Raw genomic sequence first — 27,178 nt, forward strand, 5'->3', positions numbered from 1 at the left:
TGTGATTCCTACAAATATTATCTGATAACAAAAAATAAGTTGTGAATATTAACTATAATTTTTAAATAATTGCATTTACAATAATACTATATACTCTATTCAAGTTATTTATTAATTGAATATTTTTATTATTATTTTATGGAACTATGTTGAATATAGGTGAAGTATTATGAATTTTAATTTTTTCTTGATTTTTAATAAGATGAAATATAATGTAGAGAAATAGTATTACTAATAGTAAGTTACTCTAATATTCGTATAGAATTACAATTAAAAAAAAAAAAAAATTTAGTTTACCTTGGTGTTTTTGTGTTAAAAAATAATTAATATTTATAAGTATAGTTTTTGTACAATGGATTTTACAAGGCCTGTTATAAGTTCATATAATTCATCAAATATGATTTGTAAGTATTCTATTTGAATAATATTTTTGATACAGTTGAATGGTTTAATTGATAAAGGTTTAAATAAACAATTGATTAATATGTATTATTTTTACAGTTATTTAATACATTATTATTAATTATTTTTATGTATAATATAAGATCAAAATCCTAAATATTTTCAATTATATGTTTTACTTAAGTGGTCTCTTACTATAATTATTAATATCATTAATAGAAAAGAAATATGAGAAAATGTTTAAATGCAATTAGAAAATTTAGAAGAAATTGTGCGACAATTATATCCTCTTAAAAAATGAATTACAATTTTTGTAACCAATTAAATGAGTATTTATTTAATGAATCACTCTAGTATGACCACTAGGTATAAATATATTTAATTTGAAAAGTGATATATGCTTAGAGGTTAGTGTGATTTCATATATTACTAGAATGAGGCAAACTTTTGATTAGCCATCATATAAATAATGTAGAATTTTTTCTTTTAATAAATTTATTATCAATAATAATTATTATTTTTAAATGAATATAGCTTGAAAAGTATTTTGTAACTATAAAAAAAATTCATCTAATTATTAAATATTATTTATTAACACATGCATTATTCTTATTAGAAATTAATGAAAATAAAAAATATAATTTCTGTAAAAACTTGATGAACTGTTACTAGATAGTGCAATTACAAATTTAATTTTTTTCAATATTTTTATGTTCAGTTAATACGGGCCTATCAAAGCTAATATCTTAAAGATTTCTGTTTAATTAAACATTTTTCATATAAAAATTAATAGATATTGTAATATACAACTATGCTCACAATGATTCATTAAGTCCGAGTCCATATCCTATAGCACTAAATAGTCTAATAATGAACTAATTGAAACTTAGTGCTGTATCACTAAACCTGTTATGCATTCAATTTATAATTGAAGGGTTGAGTACAACAGTGGCCAATGTTGTATTAAATGGTTAATGCGTGTAATACATCTTATTAAAGTCTTTTAAAATTGTTTCAAAAAAATTAGTTTTAAAAAATGAATTAATTTACTTTTTGGTTATTATTTAATATTAATACATCTTAACATCAAATTAAGAGCTTTCTTAAGACAAATAATATAAAATTTATCAAATTTTTGTTGATTAGGCCACTTTTGCTCTCATGCAATATCATGTTTTAATAAAAAAATGTTTTATGTCAGATTTTGAAATAAAAACAATTTTAAATTATGCCAATTTTATTAAAATTAAAACTTTTATTAAAATAACAAACTTAGAGATAATATTACATTTCAAATCAAAATCTGTAGTAGTTAAATAACATTATTAAAAAATACTTAACAAACTTGAGTAAAATTTTCTTATAATATTATCTTAATAAAAAAAATTCAGCCTTTTGATATTTTTTTACAAATCCAGTATCACATATTTTAAATTACCAAGTATGTACAGTATATTATTAACATTTAAAATATTTTAAAAATAAAAAAAAGGTTTCTTTTAAGATTTTCATAGAATGCATGATGTATTATTACAATTTATTGCAACAAATTACATGAAATCATTTTATTTTTCATTTCTAATTACTTGTTTATTAGGATAAAGTAGTCCCAATTCTCTTGGTTTAGCTATTACTTGTTTTGAATAATTAACACAATAAAAACTCATCATTATTAGAATATTTATAACATAATATTCATAAGGTTTGTCTTTTGAAAAATATATCCACTAGGTTTTCAACCATTCGACTTTTTGTATATCACCATTAATTTTTCTATTACAAATATCCTTTTCAAGTAATAAAAAAATAATCAAAGTATCCAGACTCTATTCTATCTAGTTGGACATAAAATCATGTTAGCGTCAAAGGTATTGGAGGGATGAATCTCTCCACTATTCTACTTTCTAAAAGCTATCTGGAGTTTTTTTTCCATAATAATGTACATTACATTAGCTTTAATTTAAGATATATATAAAAGTGTCAGACTTACTGGAACATTTTCAAAAGTCAAGTTGAAAAAGTTAATTATTTGTGATAAAGTTGTCATTTTAAATCCCCCTCTGTGGGCTGGTTAAGTGTCAGATTTACAAAAAAAATATACCAAATGATAGGTAAAGACATCAAGCATCTATAAAAAAAATTATATTGATATGTTCATATTTGAAAAAGTTAAGGCAGGTTTTAGTAAAAAAAATGTATACCATAAACCCAACCATAAAAAGTTATGGTAGTTTTAAGAGAAAAAAAATTCAAAATTTACCAATTTTAAAAATTGTAATTTTTTGTAGGTTTCCCCCAATTACGGGGAATGAGGAAAATTTTTTCAATTTTTGAGGGTAATGTCATTGACTAGATACGATTTGTGATCTTTTGACGTATCGTTGAAAGAAATCCGTTCGATGAGAGCTGAGATAAAGTGGTAACAGACACAAAAAAAAAAACACATCATAGTAAAACCAATACCTTCTCAGCTTCGCATCGAAGCTAAAAAACCAGTTTATGTTATAAGTATTAGGGTGGTCCTTAATCATATAAGAAGAAATTTTATTTTAATATTTTTTACACAGTACCTTCTAGATTGGTTCAATACTATTAAAAAGTAATGTAGATAAAATTTGGAAGTTTTTATTCCTTGAGGGTAGTTTTTGCTTTTTTTTGTATTTAACTCGACAACTATTACACTTAGTGCTAAAAGTCAAGTTGAAAAAGTTAATTATTTGTGATAAAGTTGTAATTTTAAATCCCCCCTGTGGGCTGGTTAAGTGTCAGATTTACAAAAAAAATATACCAAATGGTAATGATATCATGCATCTATAAAAAAAAATTATATTGATATGTTCATTTTTGAAAAAGTTATGCTATTTTAAGATGAAAGAGGTATATAAATATTATTTCTCATAAAAAAATTGTATTGATCCATACATTTTGCAAAAAGTTATTTTCAATTCCCCCCCTGTGGAAAGGTAAATGGTCAGATTCATAAGAAAAATATATCAAATGATAGGTAAATATCTCATGAATCTATAAAAAAAATTATATGGACTTAGTCATTTTTGAAAAAGTTACGGCAGTTTTTAGTAAAAATAATTGAAAAAATTTCGAAAATTAGCTATTTTTAAATTTGTAATTTTTTTGGACGTTTCCCCCTTACGGGGAACGAGGGAAATTTTTTCAATTTTTAAGGGTAATGTCTTCAACTAGATACGATTTGTGATCTTTTGACATATTGCTCATCAAAATCAGTCTAGTGAGGGCTGAAAAAAAGTGGCAACAGACATAAAAAAAAAAACACACACATCATGGTAAAATTAATACCTTCTCAGCTTCATATCGAAGCTAATATACATTAAATATACTTTTATTATATGTTTAAGGTCTATTGGGTATATATCAGCTATTAATAATTGTAATTTATTTATTATTTATTAGTAAGCATTAAGAGTTATAAATATAACATAATCAAAAAATGTATGTACCAAGTTATATTACAGGTTCATAAAAATGAAGAATAATTTTTTTATGATTAGTTCAGAAACAGTCATACTTCGAAAAAAAAAATGTATTCTTTGCCTTTATTTAGTAATAATGAGACTTATAAGTCTCATAAGAGTTTAAGTTTAATTGCAAAAATTGTTGTTAATGTAATCTTTATCTAGTAAATTTACTACAATTGCTTATTCAAATTTTGCATCTTTATTCTAAATCCATAAACCTTAAATATTCTGGTCAGATTTTTTTAAAGGCTTTTTTTAAGGTTGAATTATTGATAAATTAAATTAATTGATTACTATAATATAATTTTATTACTTGAGTAATTTTTTAGTGTATGGAAATTATGTAGATGAAGAGTATTCAGAAGCAATAGATAGTGCTTTTTACTCGGATCAATTAAATGGTGAAATTTTACGATCTGAGTATGAAGAAACTCAAACAATTCTTACTGATAATTGTAGTCAACATGGAATCACTACTACTTGTTTTGACACTTATGAAAATTTACTTTGGATTGGTAATCAACTTGTAAGAAATAGTAGAATTAAAATTTTATTCCTATATGAAGAATTATGTTTGTTAAATTTAATATATTTTATAGGGTTATGTTACTTCTTATTATAGTGCAGATATGCAAAAGTATACAATGTTTAGGGTGCATACAACAGAAGAAATTCGATCTTTATTAACTACAGATTCTAGTTTATTAGTACTTACTCCAACAACACTTCGGTGTCAAATGCGCAGAGGACTACCATTATTTACTCATAAGTAAAAAGAAATATCTTTATAATTAAAAATAATGTAATCAAAATCAATATTTTTTATGACATTTTTATGTATGAATATATTAATATAGTTCGGAAAATTTAAATGAAATGCAATGTATTACTCAGTTAGCTCGTTCTCAAGATACAATATTAATGGGTGGTCATCAAGATAAATTAATTGAATTTAATCTTAATTTGTACAAAGAAGTAAATATTATTAATGTTGGTGAAAATGGATGTGCTATCTTACGTCAAAATGCTAACAGAACTGTTTGTTGTGGAGATCCTACTGGAATGATTAAACTTCGAGACCCTAGAAATATTTCAAAAGTTATATATTCTGTTGAAGCTCACACAGGCAGTTTGTCAGATTTTGATGTTCACGACAATCTACTTGTCAGTTGTGGTTTTTCTAATACGTAAATGCAGAAATTATTTTATTTATTTATTATTTAAAAATTATTACAAAAATATTTTTACAATTTAGACATGGATCAATGAATCTCGATCAATTTTTAGTTGTTCATGATTTAAGAATGATGAGATCTGTTTCATCTATTTCTATGATTATTGAACCGTTTTTACTCAGATTTATGGAATCTTATTCATCACGAATTGCTGTAGTATCTGCTGTTGGTCAATGTCAAATTGTTGATACTGTGGCATTATCTGAGCAAGATATAAATTTGTATCAGGTTAAACAATTTTTTTTTTAAACACTCATTCAACATGCCTGTATAGTTTGGTTTGAAACACATTGTGCCTTGGTCTATAGGTATATTGATTCTGTTGTGCTAAGCTGTATTGGTATTCTCGTCCTCTTTAACACAAATAGTAGCTCACCTAATCAATCTATCTGTTATATTATTTATTTATCCATGCATAATTTTTATAATATAGTTCATATGTTTTTTATTTAGATGAGTGGTGTAGAAGAGGGTGCAATGGCCCTTTCAATGGATGTATCTCCATCAAGTCAGGCCATAGTAATTGGAGATAATGTTAGCACATTACATCTATTTACAACTACATCAAGTAGATTCAATACTTTAGCCAGAGACACAATATTTGCTCAAGAACTAGAACCACCTCCTTGTGGTCCTATAAGAGTTACAGACGAATTGGCAGTTTATTCTACTATACCATTACCTTTATGTGATGGCCCATTAGCATCAGATTTGCCTGCAAAATTTCGTACTAATATATATAGGTATAATATAAAATTAAAAATAAATTAAAATCAAAATTCTATTGTTTAGTATAATTTATGTTTTTAGAGTTCAGCCTAAAATTATTAAATTTACTTTTTAAAATTATAATAATTATAATTTATATAATTTTACTAATATCTTAGAAGTATGAAGCAAAAAAATTTATCATGATCTAGAAATTTAATTTTAAACATTTTTATATTTTAGTTATACAAATTAAATATAATTTTTGATTTATCATAGAAATTTTCAAACCTAAAATATCAGTTAATAAAAAAGTCTTTTTTTTAGTATTACTAATTAAATTAATTGTTTCAGAAATTTTTAAAAGTTAATATTCAAGATAAAAAAGCCTTTCTTATATGACAATATAAGCTTAATATAATATAATTAATATGATAGAAGCACAAATAAAGACCAGAATTTTTCAATTTAAATTAAAATCTGCTAAATATTCTAAGATAAAAAATAAATTAACAATTACCTCAATTGTTTACATAAACCCTATTATTTTAACCTATTTTTCATGATTTCTTTGAAAATATGACATTCAAGTAGTGGAGAAGTTAACGAAAAATTAGAAAAGTGAATTTGAGGCTTACTAGTTGTATGATTAACACATAATATTAATATTTTAGTCTAACAGGCCTAAAAATTAAACTCAGAAGGAGAAAACCATTTTTTTGAACAAAACATTAAGTAGAATAATATTTATTTGTTGGTAAAAATTATATTTTTCTTCAAAATTGTAAATATTTCTCTATGTCTAAAATTGTATATATTATAAAAAAGTAATTGGGAAGTAGTATCTGAGCATTGAAGCCAACTCGTTCAAGACTGACAAAGGCAGATTTAAGAGTAAAATGTTGGTCGGAAAATTTATACAATGGGCCCCAACCTTGTGGTCTTAAATTCTTAAATCTAAACCTTTATTCATTGGCATAATTAGAAAGGCTGTTCCTCTCTGACTTAAACCCCTTATGAATTCTCTAAAAATTTGTGAAATTTTCACATACCAGCTTAAAAAAATACTTATAATAGAAGTTTTTAACATTTTATATAAAATAAATTATCTGCATGTTAAATATAATACTTTTTTAAACCCATAGTTCTAATTTATGAAATCAAAGTTTTTTTCTTATTAAATTACAAGTTAATAAAAAAATGAATGTATTCCCAAATTTTACACTTAAATATAGGTAAGAGCATGTCAGCATTTTTACTATTAAACTGTTTTATAAGGGTTTAATTGCATCAGTTTATTATTATTAACAATATATAATGAAGGGGTCGGCCTTACCTAGTGGGTAGTAACATATGTTTTGACGCACAGGGTCCCGGGTTCGATCCCCAGGTGCTAAAGAGATTTTACTTATGATTTTCTCATTAGTGGTGTCTGGTCTCAGGTGCAAGTCGTCCGTAATACTCGTCCCATCTATCATTGGCTTAGCCAATAACCATCTTTATTACCCTAAAATGTGAAAGAGGGCCACCACACTCTGTAGCATGTTAAGTTCAGGAATAGAAAGATGTAAATCTGATCATTTATTCATGATATATTATGACTGATTATTTAATTTAATAAATATAAAATTTATATATAATTATTTTATTTTGTTTTATATTTATTATTGATAGAAAATTTTTCAAAAATATTAATAGTCTAATAAAAGTAATAATAATGTGATTTTGTGCTAGATAAAAATGTATAATATAATGTAGAATTTTTATATATTTTTAGAAAAACTCCACCAATTGATAGTGAAATTTTAGCAACTATGAAAATGAAAGGGACTGTTGGTTATGCACCCAATCCAAATAACCGAAAAAGAAATCAAGTATTTATATTTTATTATTATTACATTAAAACAAATTGATTGCTTTAAACAAAACCTCAAGTGTAGATAGTAAAATAATTCACTGATTAGATATAAGCTAAAAAAGATCAAAATGATTATTACTACTATATTTAGTTACTATAATTTGTATTTATTTTTATGTTATACTTATTATAACATTTTTGTGTTATATATCATAAAACTTTTAATCAATATATAATTTAAAAAATAGGAGTAAATGTTGCTTTTTAGAAAATTCTTATAATGCCTTCTAAAAATTATACACTATAGATTTGCATTGAAGTGCATTATATGATAGTGATTATAATCACTATGAGATATATTTACTTTTCACTTCCTATCAAGTTTTTTAATTATTCATACATTGAAAATAAATTTAGGATTGAAGTAAAATAGTTTTGAGTTTTAAAAATAAATGTTGTCTTAATGTATATCAATCAGTTTTAACAAATTTTTATTTAATTAAATTGACTAAAATAGAGATATTTAAAATATTTTCTGATAATTACAGGTAGTTTATTATAATTCTAAATTTGAAAATATATCAAAAAATAATAATTATAGTAACAATCAAGGGGAAGGGGAAGAACCAGACTCATCAATATTTATAGCAATACCTAGGAGATATAGAAAAATAGAGTTAAAATTTAAAAGTGAAGATTTTGATTATGAGCAATATAACAAAACTGGTTTTAGTGGTTTAGAGTCTAATGTTCCTAACTCATATTGTAATGCCATGCTTCAAGTATGTATTTGTTATCTATTTTTTAAGTTGATACTTTGATAACATTTTTTATTTTAATATGAAGGTTTTATATTACTTGGATCCACTTAGGAAAATATTAATGTCACATATTTGTCAAGAAGAATTTTGTCTAAGTTGTGAATTATCCTTTCTATTTTATATGATGCATATGTCTAAAGGAATTCCTTGTCATTCTGGTAACTTTTTAAGAGCTCTTCGGAATGCTCATGATGCTTCAGCATTAGGGCTTATTTTACCTGATCATAACAATTCCGAATTGAAAAATAAAATAAACATCAGTATTTTAATTCAAGTAATGTATAAATGTAATATATATATATAAATTTTTTTGTCAGAGTTCTGTGTTTTTTTTTTTTTTGCTTCTTTTTTTAAACATTTTTATACAATAATCTCAACAAAAAAGTTATTAGCATAACATCAATTTTATCTTATCTGTAAAAAAAAACAATGTGCCCATCCTCATTATAAACTTCTAAATAGACTCTTGTTGACAATAATTGAAATTGATGGTACAATTATATTATGTAATCAATGTATTCGATTAATCAATACAACTGAATATCAACATATGATATATGATATATTTTTTCCTCAAAATAAATTGATTAATATGTACTATCACATATGAAAAATAATTATTAAATATTTTCCTACATAAATTTATCTACTAATTTTTTTTTCATAATTTATGCGTTGACTTTTTTGTGTATATTAAATACATTTTAAGTCAGTCATTAAAACTGACATTTTTCTAATTAAATAATATCTCACATAAATCTATTACTCTAAAAAAAATTGAATAACAAGATGAATTTTTATTTTTTCAGAATTGGAACAGATTTATTTTACATCAAATACATTTGGAACTTCTAAGGTTTTACAAAAGTCAAAATTCTAAAAAATTTGTTTTTAAAGATACAGATTTTCCTAGTATAGGAGGTCAACAGGTTTCAAAAAAAAAGCTAAAAGATAAGGAAGAAGATGACAATGATACTGACATAACAAAATTATTTGGATGTAATCAGTTACACAAAAATAAATGTTTAAAATGCAATCATGAATTTAGTAAACAGTCAAATTTAATGGTTTGCAATTTAGTTTATCCTGAATTAAATGATGGTTTGCTAAAAAAAATTACTTTGGAATTAATTATTTAAATTTTAAGGATTAAATTTCAATATTTAGGACAGTCCATGTCTTTTTGTGATTTACTTCAACAAAGTATTTGTCCAAAACAAACAACTATGACATGGTGTGAACATTGTGAAAGTTTTCAGCAAACTCTTCAAACAAGATCACTTAAATCATTACCATCTATATTAACAGTGAATTGTGCCATTGAGAGTAAAAAAGTCAGTTGTTGGAAAAATATATTTAATTTAAATTGTTAGTTTTATAAAAATATTCTCTATTTTTAGAATAAAGATTTTTGGCAACAACAAATGGATATTTTAGTTAAACAAGCAGTTGCTAAGGCAAATGATGCAAAAAATGTACTTAGTACTCCCACTTCTTTTAATAAACCATGTCGTTATGGTAGCAACTGTACTAGGCATAGTTGTCGATTTATGCATCCTGGACAAGTAACAGCAGGTAAAATAGATTTAGAATAAAATGTTTTTAATTTGCTGATGTTTTTTTAATTTAAAAATTTAGAAACTAACAATTCAGTTAGCTTATCTCAATTGTATTATACACATACATGGCTTCCACTTCATATTAAAGTAGATCTTCAGTTAAATGGTGAACTAGTAATGTCAAAATATGATGAAGATCAACCAAATAAACAGGAAATAGATTGTTCTAAAATTTATGATTTATATGCAGTTGTTTGTTATATAAATGAAGATCGTAAAAATCTTGTATCAATCATAAATGTTGGTCAATCATATCATGAACACATTTCAGCCAGTAATCCTGCTTCGCAGTGGTACATATTTAATGATATAAGTGTTTCTAGAGTTGTTGAGCAAGAGGCAATTTGGTTTAGTTTGGATTGGAAAATTCCTTGTATTTTATACTGGGTATCTAGAAATAATAAATTTAATAATATAAAAATTTGTAATCCTGTCATTACATCAAAAGTTTTTACTGAAAATGTTTATTTAAACTCGTCTTTGAAAAATAGTAATGTAATTACATTTGAAGAAATTCCTAAACCAGGTAAATATTATCTCATAAAAACTAAGTAAATGTTAGTTCTAAATTATTAATAATTTTTGACAGGTGAACTAGTTGCGATAGATGCAGAATTTGTGACTCTTAATCAAGAAGAATCAGAATTAAGAAGTGATGGCAAATTGACAACTATTAAACCTGTTCAAATGGCTGTTGCTAGAATTTCATGTATTAGAGGGTAATTTTCATTTGGTTCAAAGAATTATTTTTATTTATTAAAATATAATATAATTTAATTTGTAAAAATAGTGAAGGTCCGTACGAAGGAAAACCTTTTATAGATGATTATATTTCAACACAGGAACAAATAGTAGATTATCTTACACAATTTTCAGGAATTAATCCGGGTGACTTGGATATTGGACAAAGTTCCAAAAATCTTACTACTCTCAAAGCTACTTATATGAAACTACGTTATTTAGTGGATAATGGTATAAAATTTGTAGGTCATGGTTTGCACAATGACTTTAGGTAATTAAATATTTTTATTGCAGTATTATTTAATTGATTAAAAAATAAATTTAAAAAATTATGTTTATAATTTTATAGAATGATCAATTTAATAGTTCCACCTGACCAAATTATAGATACAGTGGCGTTATTTAGACTACCTAACCAACGAAATGTATCATTACGGTTTTTAGCATGGTATTTTTTAGGAAATAAAATTCAATCAAAAACTCATGACTCAGTTGAAGATGCTCATGCTACATTACAACTGTATAAATGTTTTAAAACATTAGAAGAAGATGGAATACTTAAAGATAAACTTGAAGAGCTTTATAAGTGTGGCAAAGAAATCAATTGGATGGTACCAGGAGAATAAATTTTTTAAACCTTAAATAATTATAGAGTTTTTAAAATAATAATTTAATAACTCATAAGTATAAATATTAAAAAACTGTTTATTTAAACTTTAATTGGATTTAAGATTATATTTTCTATTTTTATAAACATTTATTATTTTTTTTAAGTTAGGTTGAAGTTTTATTTAGAGTTTATATGAATGACCTTAATATTAATTTTAAACAAATTATTTTTATTTTACAATATTGATATTGTAGGAGCCTTCTACTGAATTTGATTATCTGCTTAAAGTACAAATAAAATTGTATTTAAATATTTTTGGTATTAAAAACATACATTTAAGTATGACCGCTGCTTAGTCTATGTAACTATATTTTAGATTTAAATTCTAAATTTAAGATGTATTGATTTCATGTTTACATGTTAGGCTTATATAGTTAAAAAAACCCAGTATAGTGTGGTCGCAGCACAGTGGGGGTATCGCATTGTTGGGTCCAGTATAGATATAATCTGACAGTGATTAAAATCACTATCATAAGAAACGTTTTGATGCAAATCTGTAGATAGTGTTTAATTCTAAGAAATTGGTGGATAATTACAAAAGCAACTTCAACATCTATTTCCTTAATTATATCCAGATTAGTAATTCTTAGATTCAAAAATATGATATATATATTTTTCTAATTATGTATTATATAATTTTTATAATTAATTATTGATTTTGATTTTTAATATGTTAAAAGTAATTATTTTTAACCTACTTTTTTTGTGAAAGTTTATAAAAAAAAAAAATTTATTGCCATAACTTTTAACACAACTTGCAAGTTTGAAATTGACATCATTAAATAGTAAAAAATGGTACTGTTAAGATTAATATGGAGTCACAAATTTTATAATTACTATTTAAGGTAAATTTATCACAAAAGCTCGATTTTTTTTGTATTTTTATCGTAATAGATCACTTAAATAGAAATCATAGTTTTGGTGTTTTAAAGATTTTACAATTGAAATATTTAGAACTGAATTAATTTTAATGATTACTTTAACTAAAAAAAACAATAAAATAAAATTAAAAAGATCTACTTAATTGAGTGTATTATAAAATTTGATTATAATTGTAAAAATCCATTGTTAAATTGAGGTAAAACTAAAAATATTTTTTTTTTAGATTTATGATTTATATTGCAACATGTTACAAAAAAAATTGGAATATTATAGATTGGCAATAGCACACGCAAATAGAGTTAAAAATTTAATAAATTACAAAGTAAATTTATTTACCTTTGTAGTTGAATACTTTTATTATATCAAATCTAAATCATCAATAAATACTTCAAAAATATTAGAAATTAATGATTTTAATTGTTTGTATGGATAAAGCTGTTTAATCTACTTTTCATTTGATTAAGATTGATTTTTTTCAATTTTTGAGAGTAATATCTTCAACTAAACACGTATTGTAATCATTTGACATATTGTTGAAAAAGTTAGTTGAGTGAGGGTTGGAAAAATAAATCGCAGCCACAAAAAAAACAAACACATAGTAAAATAATATTAATATGAATAAGAAATATCTTCTCATGAGGGGAGAAGACAGTGATTAGATTCTTCATATTTATTGAAGTTAATAAATCTAAATGAGGTAAAAATCAAATGATTTGAACACTTTTTCTTACTTAAAAAAATACAAAATATTTACTGTCACAGGCAGATTCGAACCTGGTACCCTAATCGTCTAAGACTCAAATGTTACCGATTCAGTATCCGTCGCTTTCGACGAAAACTAATTCAAATTTTAAAGTTACTTTTCGACTTTAAAAAAGCCAAAAAATTTAAATAAGTTTAATTTCTTATGTCTTATGAACTTTATTCTATATCAATTAAACTATATAATATTTATGAAAGTCAGTGTATTTCCTTTGTACGATATTTTAAAATAAAAAACACTGAATTTTAACACAAAAATAGCATATTTTTGAATACGGTAACCATTTTCACCAAGAAGAAAATCTATATTTCGAATTTTTTTTTCATAATAAAGTATGTAATATAAATTTTAACCCATCAACGCCTGGCGTCCCCATATGGTGACATTCGTATTGCTATTTTTATCGCGCGTTCTTAGAATAATAATTTAATAGGTAAAAGCCGAGTGTACCCATATGGTGACACTCAATATCTCAGAAATCGTATTTTCAAAAAATTTAAAAATAATTTTTTTTTATTTTTGTGTTGTATATTAATCTGTTTTTAGTAAAAAAAATAGAAAGTTTGAAAAAAAATAATTCTCGGCGTTGATGGGTTAATTTAAAATTAAATAAAAGTGTTAATATTTCCGGAACATTTCAAAAATTACATTGAAAAAGCTTAACTTGTGTGCAAAAATTGATTTTTTGAATTCCTCTTGTGGGCTGGTTTAGAGTCAGATTTTCAAAAAAATTATATTAAATGAAAGAGAAATATCTAAGGTTTCAAAAATAAAAATAAAAAATTTAATTTGTTCATTTTTTAAAAAGTTATGGCAGTTTTAAGTATTAAAATATTTCATATTAAACAGTGATACTTACATAAAAATTACATTTTTCGTTAAATTCGACGGCCATTTTCCTATAGAAGAAAAGGTGTCAAGACAAATTTTTTTTTTGAACTTCTAGTAATTATTGTAAGCTTTAAATTGACATATGTTTAAAGGACGCATTATTTCCGGAACATTTTCAGAAGTTGAGTTGAAAAGTTAATTTTCGTAAAAAAGTTTTTTTTATATTGAAACTTTAGATATTTTATTTCATTTGATATCATTTTTTTGAAAATCTAACACAGCCGCTCACAAGGGGGAATTTAAAATACCAACTTTTTTATAAAAATTAACTTTTGAAAATGTTCTGGAAAGGCTGACATTTTTATATATTCCTTAAATTAAAGTTTTTGTAATATACTTTATTTTGAAAAAAAAAAATTTGACCTCTGGATTTGTCTTCATGGTGAAAATGACAACCGTATTTAAAAATAAGCTATTTTTGTGTTAAAATTCAGAATTTTGTATTTTATTTTATTTTAAAATACCTGACTGAAGGGGAGTACACTAATTTTCATAAATATTGTATAAATCAAATTAATATAGCGTAGAAAGTTAAACTTATTTAAATTTTTTTAAAACTTGTGTCCTACGTGCTTAGGGTACAAGGTTCCAACCGCGTATAGCAAGAATTTTTTGTATTTTTCTCTTAATTCTTTTTAATTTTTCAACTCTTTTGATTTTTATCTCATTTAGATTCAATAAAGATCAAGGATCCCATCACTGTAGTCGCCCCTCGGGAGAAGAAATTTCTTATTCATATTAAAATTATTTTACTATAGTTTAGGTTTTGAGCTTTTCTGATAAATTTACTATAAATAGTAATTATAAAACTTCTTAACTGCATATTAATCTTAACGATACAATTTTTTTAATTTTCAAAAAATTTTCTATTTAATGATGCCAATTTCAAAATTGTAAATTGAGCTAAAAGTTAAGATACTAAATTAATTTTTTTTAATTAACTTTCACAAAAATTAACTTTAAAGGATTAAAAAAATAGGTTAAATATTTCATTTTCCTTATTTTTAACATATTAATAATCAAAATCAATATTAATTTTAAACAATTTTTTTTTTCTTAATTATTTTTTAGCTTCAATGCGAAGCTGAGAAAAGGTATTAATTTTACTATGCCTTTTTTTTGGTGTCTGTGAACGCTTAATCTCAGCTCTCGCTGGACCGATTTTGATGAACAATACGTCAAAAGATTACAAATCGTATCTAGTCGAAGATTTTACTCTCAAAAATTGAAAAAAATTCCCTCATTCCCCGTAAACGGGGGAAATCCCCCAAAAAATTACAAATTTAAAAATCGCTACTTTTCGACATTTTTTACAATTTTTTTTACTTAAAATTGCCATAACTTTTTCAAAAATGAACAAATCATTTTAATTTTTTTTTTAGGTGCATGATATCATTACCTTTCATTTGGTATATTTTTTTTATAAATCTGACTTTACCTGCCCACAGGGGGTGATTTAAAATTACAATTTTTTCATAAAAAATTAACTTTTTCCACTTAATTTTTGAAAATGTTCCGGAAATACTGACACTTTTATATATATTTTTAATTAAAGCTTATGTAATATACTTTTTTAAGAAAAAAAATTTTGGACTTTATTTTGTTTTGTGAAAACAGTCATCAAAGTTAATAAAAAAATTATTTTTTATAATTTTAACTTTATAACGCTTTAACTTTTTGAAAAATGTATGGATAAATACAATTTTTTTATGAGAAATAATATTTATATACCTCTTTAATTTAACATTATTTTGACAATTTTTTTTTAAATTGGCTTATTTCCTTTAATACAGGGGTTGTTCAAATCATTAAAATGCTAATAGAAAGTAGAACTTTTTCAACATAATTTTTGATAGTGTTCTGGAAATACTGACACTTTTATATATATTTTAAATTAAAGCTTATGTAATATACTTTAATATTAAAAAAAAAAAATTTCGGACTTTATTATATCTTCATGGTTAAACGATGGTAATCATATCATGTAATAATAACAAAAAACCATGTAATGCTACTATTTAATACCTTCGCGACAATGCGCAACTATACATATCAAACATTAAATAATTGTTTAGACTATAAACGATAAGATCCACTAATAAAATAATGATAGCAGTTTAAAATCAGTTAAACACTAATTAGAATTCATCAGCTATTTTTAAAAGTCTATAGTAATAATTTTAAAATTTTGGAGAGAAGGTACTGCAGCCTTTTCAAACCAACTTCCTGATTATGCTACTGTTTTGAGAAAAATTTTGATACAATAACGTTAATTTTGGAAGGTTATATTGAATTAAAAAGGTAATAATACTATATTAATGTTATTATTGAATATTACCGTTATAATAGTAGAAGGATGTGGAAATATTTATACAGATAGGAAAGATTTATAAATTTGATTAAAATTGTTTATTAAATTAAAACACAAATTATATATAGAACATTACAAGCAATAATGTAAATGTAATGTTTAATAATTATTTAATATTTTGAAATAATATTTTCATTCATGCAAATAGAACAAAATTTAAAAACAATTGAAACAGTTTGTGTACAAGCGATCAGAAAATAAAACTCAAATTTATACTGATAAATATCATGTTAAATTAAGTAAAATTATTTTTAAATATAATTGTAGTTATCTATTCGTAAAATTATTAATAAAATTAATATTTTATTAATTACTATAATTATTATTTATACTAAAACAACAATATATATTATATCTACTAAACATATAAATAAATATAACCTCATTGCAAATTTTGTTTAACGAATTGTTCACCCTTTATAAAGCACATTTTATTAGGATTTTTCGGACAATAACGTCTAGTGTGCGCATTTTCTCCGGTCGCATAACAAAACGGACACTGATATCTAAATAATAACCAAAAATAAACATAATGTATTATGATATAAAAAAATGTATAACTTTATAAATTAAAAATTTAAAATGAATAAATTAATTTGGTCAAGGTTGAAACAAGTCGATAAAAGATGTTATTTTATATAATTTTGTGTAAAAGTTTAGAAAAAATGTTATTTTAGAAACGCGTACACAGGAAATTACAATTTATAATTAGCAACGTTCGAGGTTAGTTCATATACGCACCCCAAATAATTCCACCACAAATAGGTAGGCCTTAGCTAGATAAAATTTTAACGCATTAATATAGTTAATTTTATACCACATTGTCAAAGAAACGTCTTTAACTCAATAATTGACCAAACATCGAGACAATTTTTAAAAATAATTACGTCGTCACATCTATGAATGATGGACTGAAGGGCTAACAAAATATTAGAGAGGCTGAAGTATACATGAATTCAACACTGCATGTGTCTAAAATTATAAAATATTTTAAAGTGCCATACCCCTACGATTCTTATCGAAATGATCCAGTGACTGATTCAAGTTGTTACTCAAAATAAAAATTTTAAAAAAGGCCATAATTACTTTTATTTATTTATTACATGTCATGAGATTTAAATAACTTTTATAAGTCACAAACCCTATAAGAAAATGTTTGATAGAGACATTTTTTTGAGTTAAACTTTAAGTATAATTACTGTATTTATGCAGTGGTGTTATGGTAAAATATCTACAGGTAGTACACATAAAACTACAATCTACCTATTTAAAATTAGTTTACTGAGATAAGTTACATTTTTTTATATAATTAATTTATTTAATACGCTATAGCTTTAACGAAGGATAATATAGATTAAGTATAAAAGAAAAATATTGCAATGTTTACGTCTAATCAATTAAATTAATAAAAATTAAACGGGGGTCACCTCTAGCATCCCTTTTTTATTTGCACCTGCCTCACTTATAAAAAATGATGAGCAAATCTACAGTCCTAGTGATTATCTGTTTGATTAACGAATATATACATGATCTGCAGATACAAGCTACTAATTTTAATTTATCAGGAGAGTAATAAAGTTTTTTACATTTACCATATAATTATTTTTCAAATGCGTATATTTATAATTACAACAAAGACGGCTAAACACCTATTAACACCTATTTAGCTAACAATTAGCTTCCCCAATTTAGAAAATTATGTATATTGTCATATAAAAGTATTTTGAGGGTTGGGGAGACTACAATAGTCCCCTCACAAAAGTTATTCTAGTTGTGCCTACGCATATATTAAAAAACCTACAATGCCACGTAACAAAAACTAGGTTTAAAAACAAGGTTTTTTTTTATTATTATCATTAAATATATTTTTTTTTGGTTATATACCTATTATTTTCAGCATGAAAAATTTTGCCATTAAAAATTCCAATTTTGTGACGTCGTTAAATTCAATATATGTTTAGGATTAGTTTTTTGTCTTTCCTGGAAAATTTACAACTTAACTGTTATATGGATGGTAATAATTTAAAAACTTTTTTCAGTGGAAGAGATCTAAAATGTATTTTTATTACATATTTTGTATTAAATATTATTTTTAATCATTTTTTGTTATGGTAAAATTATTTTGTAAGGAACTTTTAGCAAAAAATTTAGATAATTCATGAATTTTTGGAGGGGCGCCCCTAAAGTTCTCCCATAAATATGTCTTTACAACGTGATATTACAGAGACAATCACAAATGTTAATATCAGATTTTCTTTGTTTGTTTGATATGCTTTTGAATGTCTATATGTACATGCAATAAAAAAAGTTGCTTTTTTACCTGCTCACTAATCATATATTAAATCAGAATCTCAGTAATGTTATAAAACAAGATATAAATGTAAGTTAACTTTATTACATTTGATTTTTATCTTACATAACGTAAGATTTTAAAACTAAAAAAAAATATAATTTATCATTTACCTTTGCAAAATAGGGCATCTGACTCGACCAACGGGGTCTTTAAGGAAGTGCGATTTGTAGAACTCCGCAGTTTCACCGTTGCTCTTGCAGAACGCGCATTCCCGTAGACAACCCAATTCAGATTTTGGTTTGGGCGGTCTGGAAGTCGGCTGGCGCACTTGGTGGCCACCGTTCTCTTGCATTTGATTCATACGCAATAGAAATTCAGCCAGTTTGTAGTAATTAGGCGACATAGGTGGAGATCCCCCATACGCCGGTAGCGTGGTAGTCGACCCATCGTGTCCGCTATGGTACGAAGCATAGGGTGGACTAACTGGCGCTCCATAGTTACGCAAATAGTGTAGTGCCGACTCTACACTGGCATTGTGTTGACAAACGGCAGTACCTATGTTTCTGTTGCTGTCATCTTCAGTCAGGCATAATGCACAACGGTTTTGAAAATGGCTGCTGAATCCAAATCTACGGTCACTCATAATATTGCCTGTAAGATAGAACGACTTTAATAAATATTTATGTGGTATTTACTAAATAACAGTTTAACTAGGGTATGACTATAAGGGTACATGAGTAATAAAATGAAAATAATGTTATGGCATTATCACTACCAAGAAAAACATCTTTTTTTAGTGAATGAACATATGAGCCCTACTAATAATATATTTTTAAGGACTTTAAATAATGGTAATTATAGCTGACATAAATTGTATAAAAAAAAAAATTTAGGCTTCCTTGAGACCTACTAGAAATATACCATATAATAACGTTAATTATGATGATATTCACGCTATCAATTTTTGACTTTAAATTTTGAAACTACAAAATTTGTATTCTACAGTAAAAATCAAACAAAATTATATCAATTTAGTTTGATTTTTACGGTTTATGATTAGTATATCGCTAAACATAATATCTTTCCAAAAATTAATAACAAAGGTCTTTTTTCCTTTTTAAGGGTATATTTTTGTCAAAATACTAAAAACAAGTTGAGCGACCAGTAATTTTTTTTTAAAAATCTCAAATCTTTACAAAATGCCTATTTTAATGTATATAATAAAGTTAAAACGGTTCTCATTAAAATTTCGTAGATCGACTTTTTTTGATCCATATATATTATTTATATACAGTGTTGAAATCAGAATTTTTTTCTAGAGAGGATTCTAGCACTGGTACAAATAAAAAACAAATAGTTTGCCAAATTTTCATAAAATTATTAAAAAAAAATTTGATGAGCAAAAAAAAAAAAACAGTTTACAACTATATTAAATGAAACATCGAGTCAATTTTCGAATTAACTATTTTATCATTGTCACCCTGAGATTATCTCCTGAAGAATATTTAAATCAATACTGTATATATGTATATATATAAATCTCCCTCCCTCTCCAGAAAAAATATTGATACGGCCATGATTAAATGCATAGGTAATTAATATTTGCTAAGTTAATTTTTAAAGTATAATTCATAAAAATGTTGAGAATTGTACCAAAATTTAAGATAATAATAGCCATAAATGTATATTATTGGTAACGTTTTGACATAAGATAGAATTAAAGATATATTAAAGGAATTAATATTTAATCAATAGGATACAACAAATAGTATATCATCGTAATACTTTCTTAACTTAGAATTGCATTGAAAATCTATCAAAATATTATATTCGAAAAGTAGATAAACATTTATACACATTAAATATTAACCGAATAAAAAACTATTTGAATCATGAGAATTAAGAGAATCATTAATAGGATTACGGATCTATTAATCTTTTTAAATTCAATAAAAGATATCTCGAGAAGAAACCTCCACCCCTTCAAAAATTCAAAATTCAAAAGCTGTTGTAGGCCTGATTTAGAATGTTTTTATCGGTCATAAAAAAATTACACATTCTGTTATATAAAAAATATTTATGACTATATAAAGGCACAAAATATATTAAATTATCGACGCATAATGACATCAATACTAAGTATAAATTATTATCTTGGAAGTTTAAGAAAAAATGTATCATTAGGTTAAATAGTGTTTTAAAAATCTACTGACAGATGTAGTTGTAAAAGCAAAGCAATATTATGAATCTTATTCATAAAAATGCTAAGAATTAGATTTAAAAAAGTCAATACAAAAGTTATTAAATATGTGTAATTAATGGTTAAGAACAAAATTAGTTTGAATGTGAAATAACACACATTTTGCTATCTTCTTTTTGAACAAAAGCATTAATATAGCTATTTAAATATAAATAATTTATTTTTCCAATTAAACAAATTTAATACTCATTATTTTTTTTTGTTTTTTTATTTTAAAAAACTAATCAATATAAAAATATACTAGTCGAATTAAATAATAATAACATTTTAATATACATCTCTAACTCAATAATTTATCACGGTATTGTTAACCGTTAGTTTATGTAATATAGAAATAGTAATAAAGACTAATAATAAAGTTAATAATAATTAACTTGTGTATGATGAAGCTAAATAATTGTTAATTATCAACTTTAAAATCAAATAAAAGTTATAGCAATTTGAGATCGGAAAACCCACAATTCAGCTGAGTTAGAACATATTTGTTCAGCTTACCTGTTGTTTGAAGAAAAGTTAAATTTCAATTTAATAAAATAAATTATTGTACAATGTTAAAACGTTAATTGAGTGAAACACTTGAACGGTGGCTATTTTTACACTGAAAGAAAATTTCCATCGCACTTTCAAAAGCAAGATACGCCAACTGTTACACATACGTGTGCCCTCTCTACCGATTAAGACAGATAAGCAACGATCTTCGATAAGTACAAATTAATTCAATCGTAGGGGATATATGATATCAAGTCTGTCAGACTATGATTAAGTTTTCATAGATACCTATAAAATTTGTATTTTTAACTTATATCAATGTAAAAATTTGTTTAACGTAAATATTACTAACCTCAACGAAATTAGGAGTTCCCAGAATACTCTTATGTTAATATTTTCGGTCCGATTATAATTTTTTTCATTAGATTTTATTATCTAACAAAAAAAAAGTTTTTGTTAGATTAATTTTTAAATGATGTGAATTACAATCTGTTTACATCTAGGCAGTTATTTCGTTCAATGTATATTCAGATATTGCAAATAATTTTTTAAAATAAGTATTCTTATAATCATTTTTTTAAATAATTTAATTAAAACTCACATAATAGTACACTATTAAACATTTTATATAATATATTTTGATGTTTTGTTCAAGTAATATCAATAAATTAATTAACTAATAGGTTATCCAAATATTATTGAATAATATTAAATATTATTTCTCATAAAAAAATTGTGTGAATCACCCTTACACTTTTCAATAAGTTATAGCATTATAAAGTTAAAAATATAAAAAATAAAATCGAGAATTTTCACATAAAAATAGCATTTGATAGCCATTTTTACCGTGAAGACAAGATAAAGTCCAAAATTTTTTTTCCTTAAAAAGTACATTACATTATCTTTAATTTAAGATATATATAAAAGTGTCAGACTTTCCGAAACACTTTCAAAAATTAAGTGTAAAAGTAAAATTTTTGTGAAAAATTTGTCATTTTAAATCCCCCATGTGGGCAGGTAATGAGTCAAATTTATAAAAAAAATATACCAAATGATAGGTAATGATATGTATCTAAAAAAAAATAATGATTTGTTTATTTTTGAAAAAGTTATGGTAATTTTAAGTCAAAAAAATTGTAAAAAATGTCGAAAAGTAGCAATTTTTAAATTTGTAATTTTTTGGGGAATTTCCCCCGTTTACGGGGAATGAGGGAATTTTTTTAATTTTTGAGGGTAAAATGTTCGACTAGATACGATTTGTGATCTTTTGACGTGTCATTTAAAGAAATCGGTTCGGTGAGAGCTGAGTAAAGTGGTAACAGACACACAAAAAAATAAAAATAAATAAATAAATAAACACATCATAATAAAATTAATTAAACAAAAAGTTTAAATTTTCAAAAATATTATTTAGTTGTACAAAACTAGAATAAAAACCCATAAACAACCATAATACAATTTTGTAAAAAACAAAAAAGTTAAAAAAGAGTATAATATCCAAAAATATTAAATATATTGATTATAATATTTTTAAAAACACATTTTGTTGTTTGATAAATTCTTTTTTTTAGCTTATTTTTGGGAAATTTTATGATAATAATTTGTATGTTTAATTATAGTCTACCTAATTCAATTATTCATAAAATTCTGCTAGATTTATATTTAAACTTACTGCAGCTACAATTGATGATTCTGATACCCAGATGCAGCTAATAAAAGGCAATTCATTTGTTTTTAATTTATTCATAACTATTGAACCAGAGGTCACATCAGCCACAGTTATAGATGAATCATGTGCAACCCAGCATAATCGATTACCAGTTTTGTTAAATGCCAATCCATGAATCCATCCACCTTATTTTTAGAATAAAAATTTACTAAGTTAAAAATGACAAAATACTTGAAGAACAAAAGTATTAATTTTATAAAACAGTAAACAATGAAAAATGGTAGGATGGTGACCAATTTCTAAATATATAAATAATAAAAATATTTTACATTTTGGGATAGGTATCATTCTAAATTTTTATAAAAGAATATTTAAAAAAAAAAAATATTGTAATATATGAATATATATAAAGGGAAATNAAAAAAAAACTAGCACAATGGGGATGTGGACTAGTTGGGTCAGTATAATGATATCTGATAGTGATTAAAATCACTATCATAAATAACGCGTCGTTGCAAATCATTAGATAGTGTTTAATTTTAAGAAATTGGTAGATAATTTCAAAAACAACAATAACTCTTATTCCCTTAATTTTATCCCTATTAGTTATTTGATTTATAATTATTATTTATGGATAAATAACACTTTTAGTAATTGAATTGTGTGTAAAGAAGCCAAGTGTGCAGTAAGTAAGGCGAAGTTTAAGAGGTATGATGAGTTATATGATAAGCTAGGAACAAAGGAAGGCGAGAAAGAAATCTATAGACTTGAAAAAGTAATAGAGAAAAGGTCTTAAGATTATCATTATATAAGGTGTATAATAAGTGCTGATAATAGGGTACTTTCGAGAGATGATGATGTGAAAAAAAGGTGAAAAGAGTATTTTAAAAAATTACTGAATGAAGAGTATGAAAAGAGACGTTAAAGGATATCTCGTTATGACAGTTATAGAAATGAATGTTGAAGGAAAAAGAGGTAGAGGAAGACCAAGAAAAAAAAATTCCCTCGTTCCCCGTAAATGGTGGAAACCTGTATTTTACATTTTTAATTTTATTATGCTATAACTATTTGAAAAATGTATGGATCAATACAATATTTTCATGAGAAATAGTATTTATATACATCTTTCATTCGACATACTGTTTTTTTAAATCGGACCATTTCCCTATATTTGAGGTGGGTTCAAATCTAAAAAATGCATGTGGAAAGTAGAACTTTTTCAGCTTAACTTTTGAAAGTATTCCGGAAAGTTTGACACTTTTATATATATCTTAAATTAAAGTTAATGTAATATACTTTATTATGGTAAAAAAAAATTTCAGACTTTATTTTATCTTCATGATGAAAACAGACATCAAGCTTAAAAAATAAAAATAAAAAATATACGATTTTTGTAAAAAAAATCTTTTTTATATTTTTAACTTTATAATGCTATAACTTTTTGAAAGATGTATGGATCAATATAATTCTTTTTTTTATAGATGCATGATGTCTTTACCTATTATTTGGTATATATTTTTTTCATATCTGACCCTTTACCTGCTCACAGGGGATATTTAAAATGACAACTTTTTCACAAAAAATTGNCTCACAGGGGATATTTAAAATGACATCTTTTTCACAAAAAATTGACTTTTTCAACTTAAATTTTGAAAGTGTTCCAGAAATTCTGACACTTTTATATATATCTTAAATTAAAGCTAATGTAATTTACATTATTACGCAAAAAAAAAATTCGGAATTTTTTTTGTCTTGACGGTGAAAATGGCTACCAAATGCTATTATTGTGTGAAAATTCTCGATTTATTTTTTATATTTTTAACTTTATAATGCTATGACATATTAAAAAGTGTATGGATCAACATTATTTTTTTATGAGAAATAATATTTTTTAATAATCCCTTTTTCATTCGACATACTTTATCTTAATTAGGATATTAATAATGAACTAGCAGATCATGTAGCTTTTGGAATAATCCACCAATTTTTTAAAATTAAACACTATCTAAAGATTTGCATCGAAGCGTTTTTTTTTTATAGTGATTTTAATCACTGTCAGATATCATTATACTGAACTCAACTATACCACGTCTCCACTTTGCTGAATTCTTTTAATTTTTTTATTGATCTTTCTAAAAAAAACTGGCCGTAATCGATTTTAAATAGCTGTTTAGATCAGTGTTAGCTCTTCTTCCATTTTATTAACTTTATATTTATATACTCTTTTTTATACTTCTTTTTCTCCCTGTGGGTAGGGACAGTAGAATTTACTCACGGTAATTCCACGCCTATCATAGAAGTCGACTAAGGATCGCCGGCATAAGCGATCTAACTCATGTCAGCCAACAGCTGTGGGTGGAGGAGCCGACATAAGAGGGGCACTCTATTGTCCTGGAATTGGGAAACCGGCTCTAAAGGCGGATGAATAGCAGAACGCGGTCAACGGCATAGGAATGAGGAAGAATTTTCAGACAAACCACCTCATTAAAGATCCAGAATGGATAAGTCCTAGTATATATCATCATGACTACGAGTGCGATTAAATTATTATCCGGAGTAAGTCCTCATTCGGATCTCCAGGAGGAACGGTTGCATATAGAAGTACTGATGTTTGTTGCAGGATTAAGAAGCAGGGGAAAGTAAGAATTGGATCATGGAATGTATGAACAATGTACCAGGCAGGAAAAATACACAATGCCATTAATGAAATGGCTAGGATGAATATTTCAATCTTCGGTATCAGCGAAATGAGATGGCCAGATTGAAGTAACATAAATATAGAAAACCACAAAGTACTTTATTCAGGTTCAACAACTGGAACACATGATATGGAGTAGGTATCATCCTGGCAGATAAAATGGCTAAATCAATAAAGAACTTCATACCAATCTCTTCAAGAGTTATACTCGTACAGCTATTAGCTACACCAGTAGATGTTAACATCATTCAGGTGTACGCTCCAACGGCAGACAAAGAGGAGAATGAGATAGAAGAATTCTACCAAAGCATTAATGAAGTTATGAATAAATTGAAAAAACAATCGTTATGGGGGATTTTAATGCAAAATTGGTAACAGGAAAGAAATCGTGAGCTAATATACAGGGTGTTCAGTAAGTCAGGAAACGGGTTTCTATTGTTCTCATTGTTTGTAACAATTACTGTTAGGTTTACAATTAATCATTAATTAACTGTCCATAAAATAATAAATCTAATATAATTATTGTACTTGGCATAAAAAATTAAACTTCTAGAATCTTTTTTTAAACGAATATGCGTTTTCCAAAAAATAAAATGAAAATAAATAATTAAAAATCAACAAAATCAGTTATAACGTATTTTAAAACTTTTACATGTTTTTTACTGTATGTAGTGTTTTTGTGGGCTATTTATTGAGAAAACAGCATTGAAGTTATTATTTTTGAATTTCTTGTAAAATTTCCTTTACTTGAGTTTTACTTTTATTATTCTAAGTTAAGAGAAAAAAANTTCTTTACTTGACTTTTACTTTTATAATTCAAAGTTAAGATAAAAAAAAATTATGAGACATAGATCAGATATTTCTATTAAATTTGACTCTTCGACTCAACTTAATAGGCCCGGGGGCACGAGTTAACCTTAACGGATTGGTCCCAAATTTTGCACAGATCATTTTTTTGACCATTAAAAAAAAATTAGGGGGTAGCGTAAAAAAAAAAAGACATTCGATTTTTGAAGGCCATCCTATTGTTACAGTCTAAATTTTCAGTAATAATCAGGGTCGGTCGAGCCATACTCATACTGGGCTGAGCCATATCGGGTCATTTAAATTTAATCTATGGAACATAGATTTAAAAATATAAGAGCTTATAAATCTTTTTTTTACAACTATAATAATTGTTTGTTGGACTACTCTATAAGAAAAGTTCCCATTATCATCATCTCTTATGCCTCAAACTACTATTATTTTCTGCTTTTTAAAAAGAATTTTAACACTTAATAGCATAATTTTGAATATGGTAGCTCTTTTCACTAT

General features: G+C 25.0%; 2 protein-coding genes and 1 long non-coding RNA gene across 8 annotated transcripts; 2 read left to right on the forward strand and 1 right to left on the reverse strand.

The window, feature by feature from the left end:
- Positions 1–40: 40 nt before the first annotated feature.
- On the forward strand, positions 41–11,634 carry LOC126904300 (PAN2-PAN3 deadenylation complex catalytic subunit PAN2). Of its 4 annotated transcripts, XM_050683261.1 has the most exons (17): positions 219–237; positions 343–404; positions 4,226–4,422; positions 4,496–4,665; positions 4,754–5,083; positions 5,152–5,359; positions 5,585–5,874; positions 7,617–7,713; positions 8,246–8,479; positions 8,544–8,792; positions 9,328–9,619; positions 9,686–9,852; positions 9,919–10,093; positions 10,157–10,663; positions 10,727–10,856; positions 10,928–11,149; positions 11,228–11,634. In XM_050683261.1, exons 2-17 carry the CDS (start codon positions 353–355, stop codon positions 11,502–11,504), a joined length of 3,597 nt encoding a protein of 1,198 aa, XP_050539218.1. In that variant the 5' UTR covers positions 219–237; positions 343–352; the 3' UTR covers positions 11,505–11,634. The 4 variants fall into 4 exon arrangements, with proteins under 4 accessions (XP_050539219.1, XP_050539217.1, XP_050539218.1 ...); XM_050683262.1 differs by lacking the exons at positions 219–237; positions 343–404 and adding an exon at positions 41–159; XM_050683260.1 differs by having other exon boundaries at positions 201–404.
- Positions 10,380–21,671, reverse strand: LOC126904310 (nanos homolog 2-like). 3 transcript variants are annotated; one of them, XM_050683280.1, is made up of 3 exons: positions 21,504–21,671; positions 18,919–19,399; positions 10,380–10,528 (listed from the first exon to the last, which is right to left on the reverse strand). In XM_050683280.1, the coding sequence occupies exons 2-3, from the start codon at positions 19,389–19,391 to the stop codon at positions 10,516–10,518; spliced, it is 486 nt and encodes a 161-aa protein (XP_050539237.1). In that variant the 5' UTR covers positions 19,392–19,399; positions 21,504–21,671; the 3' UTR covers positions 10,380–10,515. The 3 variants fall into 3 exon arrangements, with proteins under 3 accessions (XP_050539237.1, XP_050539235.1, XP_050539236.1); XM_050683278.1 differs by lacking the exon at positions 10,380–10,528 and adding an exon at positions 16,479–16,961; XM_050683279.1 differs by lacking the exon at positions 10,380–10,528 and adding an exon at positions 18,339–18,435.
- Positions 12,817–13,673, forward strand: LOC126904317 (uncharacterized). Its single transcript, XR_007703723.1, has 2 exons — positions 12,817–13,127; positions 13,193–13,673. It is a non-coding gene; the product is annotated as an uncharacterized LOC126904317 (long non-coding RNA).
- Positions 21,672–27,178: the final 5,507 nt, after the last annotated feature.

This window comes from Daktulosphaira vitifoliae, unplaced genomic scaffold, assembly GCF_025091365.1.
Source record: "Daktulosphaira vitifoliae isolate Bord-2020 unplaced genomic scaffold, ASM2509136v1 Scaffold_4, whole genome shotgun sequence".
NCBI classification, from domain to species: Eukaryota; Metazoa; Arthropoda; class Insecta; order Hemiptera; family Phylloxeridae; genus Daktulosphaira; species Daktulosphaira vitifoliae.

Excerpts from the sequence above, each read along its gene's own strand:
- LOC126904310 (XM_050683278.1), bottom strand. The coding sequence starts at position 19,391 with ATGAGTGACCGTAGATTTGGATTCAGCAGCCATTTTCAAAACCGTTGT. Across the intron at positions 16,962-18,918 it reads AGATGCCCTATTTTGCAAAG|ATATCAGTGTCCGTTTTGTT; the intron begins GTAAATGATAAA and ends GTTATTATTTAG.
- LOC126904300 (XM_050683260.1), top strand. The coding sequence starts at position 353 with ATGGATTTTACAAGGCCTGTTATAAGTTCATATAATTCATCAAATATG. Across the intron at positions 8,480-8,543 it reads ATTGTAATGCCATGCTTCAA|GTTTTATATTACTTGGATCC; the intron begins GTATGTATTTGT and ends TTTAATATGAAG. Across the intron at positions 11,150-11,227 it reads GGTTTGCACAATGACTTTAG|AATGATCAATTTAATAGTTC; the intron begins GTAATTAAATAT and ends ATAATTTTATAG.